Raw genomic sequence first — 2425 nt, forward strand, 5'->3', positions numbered from 1 at the left:
GGGAAATAGACTTCAGATATGGTATTAGAGAGAGCACCACGTCATTGGACCCTTAAAACCAAAGTTTGTGACAACAATATTTTGTGGACGAGCCTTTCCACTTTCTACCTGTGCACAAATCCTGGTCCACAAAGAAATTATTTTCATAATTTGGTGTAGTTGACTGGCCAGCACAAAGCCCTGCCTCAACCCCATCCAACACTTTTTGGACAAATCTGAAACTGTGAGTCGCCCAACATCAGTGTTGGACCTCACTCACGTTTTTGTGGCTGAATGGAAGCAAATCCCTGCAGCAAGACTCCAAAATCCAAGACGAGTGGAGGTTGTTGCCCATGGTCAAGGAATAATATGATCAACAATCCCATAACGGTTCAATATATGTGTGTCTGCATACTTTTGGTCATTCAGTGTTGATCCATGAACTAAACCAGAGAAAATACTGTGCTAATCTGCTCACCAACTGATGCACACTCAAACCCAGGCGACTGTTAGTGGAGATAAAAAAGCTTCAAAGTGACGGCCGTGAGCCTCCCACTGACTTGTCATCAGTGATCAAACAATCCCAAAAACAGGCTATGATGTCGTGTTTGACTTGGCATCTAAACAAGCCCCTCCTCACTGAACAGACAGTGATGCATCATCAGAATGTGTTCACACTGTGTACGTTAACACACTGCGTCATTCCGTTGCAAACAGAACTAATAAATATGCCATAACAAATGTTTTAGTGCAACATTTTTACTTTCTGTTCTTTCAGAGGAGATAATCAGTTTTAGCTTCATATATTGAGAATTTACAGAATAGAGTACACAATCATGCTTAATTAAGTACATGAGAATATTTTGAGTGTCATCAGAGCTAGAGAGCTGGATGAGCTTAATGTGGAGTTAACACTGTACGTGTGTGCTTAATTCAGAACAATTTTCCGCTCTGTGATCATCCACTTCACCACTTCTCTTCCTACGATTTGACGAGGGCTAGCAGGCCATGCTAGGGGTTTTGCGGTGTTGTCATCCCCTTCCCACAGCTTGATTCCCTTTTGCCCTGACCATAAAACAATCTGTCACTGCGTCTTATCACTCCGCTTTCCTTTAATCTATGTCCAGTTTTTTTTATTACGTTTTCCCTCTTTCCTTCTAGGAATGTATTTCGTAAGCTCCTGTCCCAGTCGGAGCAGGAAAAAGGGGACGTGCTGTCCCTGGAGGAGATCCTGGCCGAGAGTTCGGATCCCGTGGAGAAGAGGTTGGCGCCGCAGGCCAACGGAGGAGGGACGCTGCGAACAGGAAAGGCCAGACTGAGGGCCCTGAGAGAGGCCATGTACCATAGCGCAGAGCACGGCCATGTGGACATCACCATAGACATCCGCAGCTTAGGTCAGATTTACTTATACATGCTTCACTGGCACACATGCATCGCTCTCTGGTGCCTCCAGCTGTCCTGGATTTGTGCTCTTGCTGTGCCTGTCCCGTCCTGTGCTGTCCTGTACACACTCTAAGCAATCACTCATTCAACCATTAAACAGTTGCAGGAAGAAGGACTTTTTAATCCGAGGCAATATTAGCTCAGGTCAAAGGTTTTAACGTAAGGATGAGAAAGTGTCCTTGAGTAGTGCTCATGTGGCAGTCATCATCTTTGCCCCTAAAATTGTCCAGTTCATTTGGCATAAGACCTAATGTGGTTGTTGATTAGTATTAATTGACAATCTCATCACCAGTGCCATTTAGTTGCTGTTCTGGACCTTTTGGTCAAATCACACAATCCTTTGCAGATTGAGTTTACTCAGCTGTAAGATTTTACCACTCTTATGTCTGTACGGTAAATATGACGCTACAGTCAGCAGCCTGTTAGCTTAGCTTGGCATAAATACTGGAAACGGGCAACAGCCAGCCAGGTTCTGTCCAAAGGTAACAACATCTTCCTACCAGCTCCCCTAAAGCTCCCTAATAAACACGTTATTTGTCATTATAACGCCCTGCAAAACCACTACATTGGTTTTTATACTTTGGTGTTTGTACAGATTGAACAAAGGAGATATATAATGTGTTAATTAGCCAGCTTTAGAGATGCTGGTAAGCTGATTTTGTTATTGAATTCATGGTTTCTGTGAGGGTTTAAGTAACGTTAATTTCATCTGCCCAAGTCTGTGAAGGTCTGCACAGACCCCTGTGCTGATATATAAAATATTTGTAGATTAAATTAAATGTCAGAGGACATCGTCTATTATTATTGCTATTTTTAATGCAATTTCAGGAAGATTCTTGGAGGTTAAAGTTAATAATAAACAAATGAGTTGGTATCAAATTACGCCGGATTTCACTCATTTAGGCCAGATATCCGTTGCCTTCCGCTTTCTTTGTGTTGGCATTTTAAACTCTGGTTGATTACTATGGTTACCTGCTCCTCAGATCTCTGCAGGGTAAATCCA

The 2425-nt window shown here is 42.8% G+C and overlaps 1 protein-coding gene across 3 annotated transcripts in view; it reads left to right on the plus strand.

Moving 5' to 3' along the window:
* Window positions 1-2425, plus strand: part of btbd11a (BTB (POZ) domain containing 11a) — a 172761-nt gene that overhangs the window by 159863 nt on the left and 10473 nt on the right. For all 3 annotated transcript variants that reach the window (XM_032505608.1, XM_032505609.1, XM_032505610.1), the window contains one exon: window positions 1141-1373. In XM_032505608.1, the coding sequence (XP_032361499.1) occupies window positions 1141-1373 (233 nt within the window). The remainder of the gene's footprint in view (window positions 1-1140; window positions 1374-2425) is intronic.

This window comes from Etheostoma spectabile, chromosome 23, assembly GCF_008692095.1.
Source record: "Etheostoma spectabile isolate EspeVRDwgs_2016 chromosome 23, UIUC_Espe_1.0, whole genome shotgun sequence".
NCBI classification, from domain to species: Eukaryota; Metazoa; Chordata; class Actinopteri; order Perciformes; family Percidae; genus Etheostoma; species Etheostoma spectabile.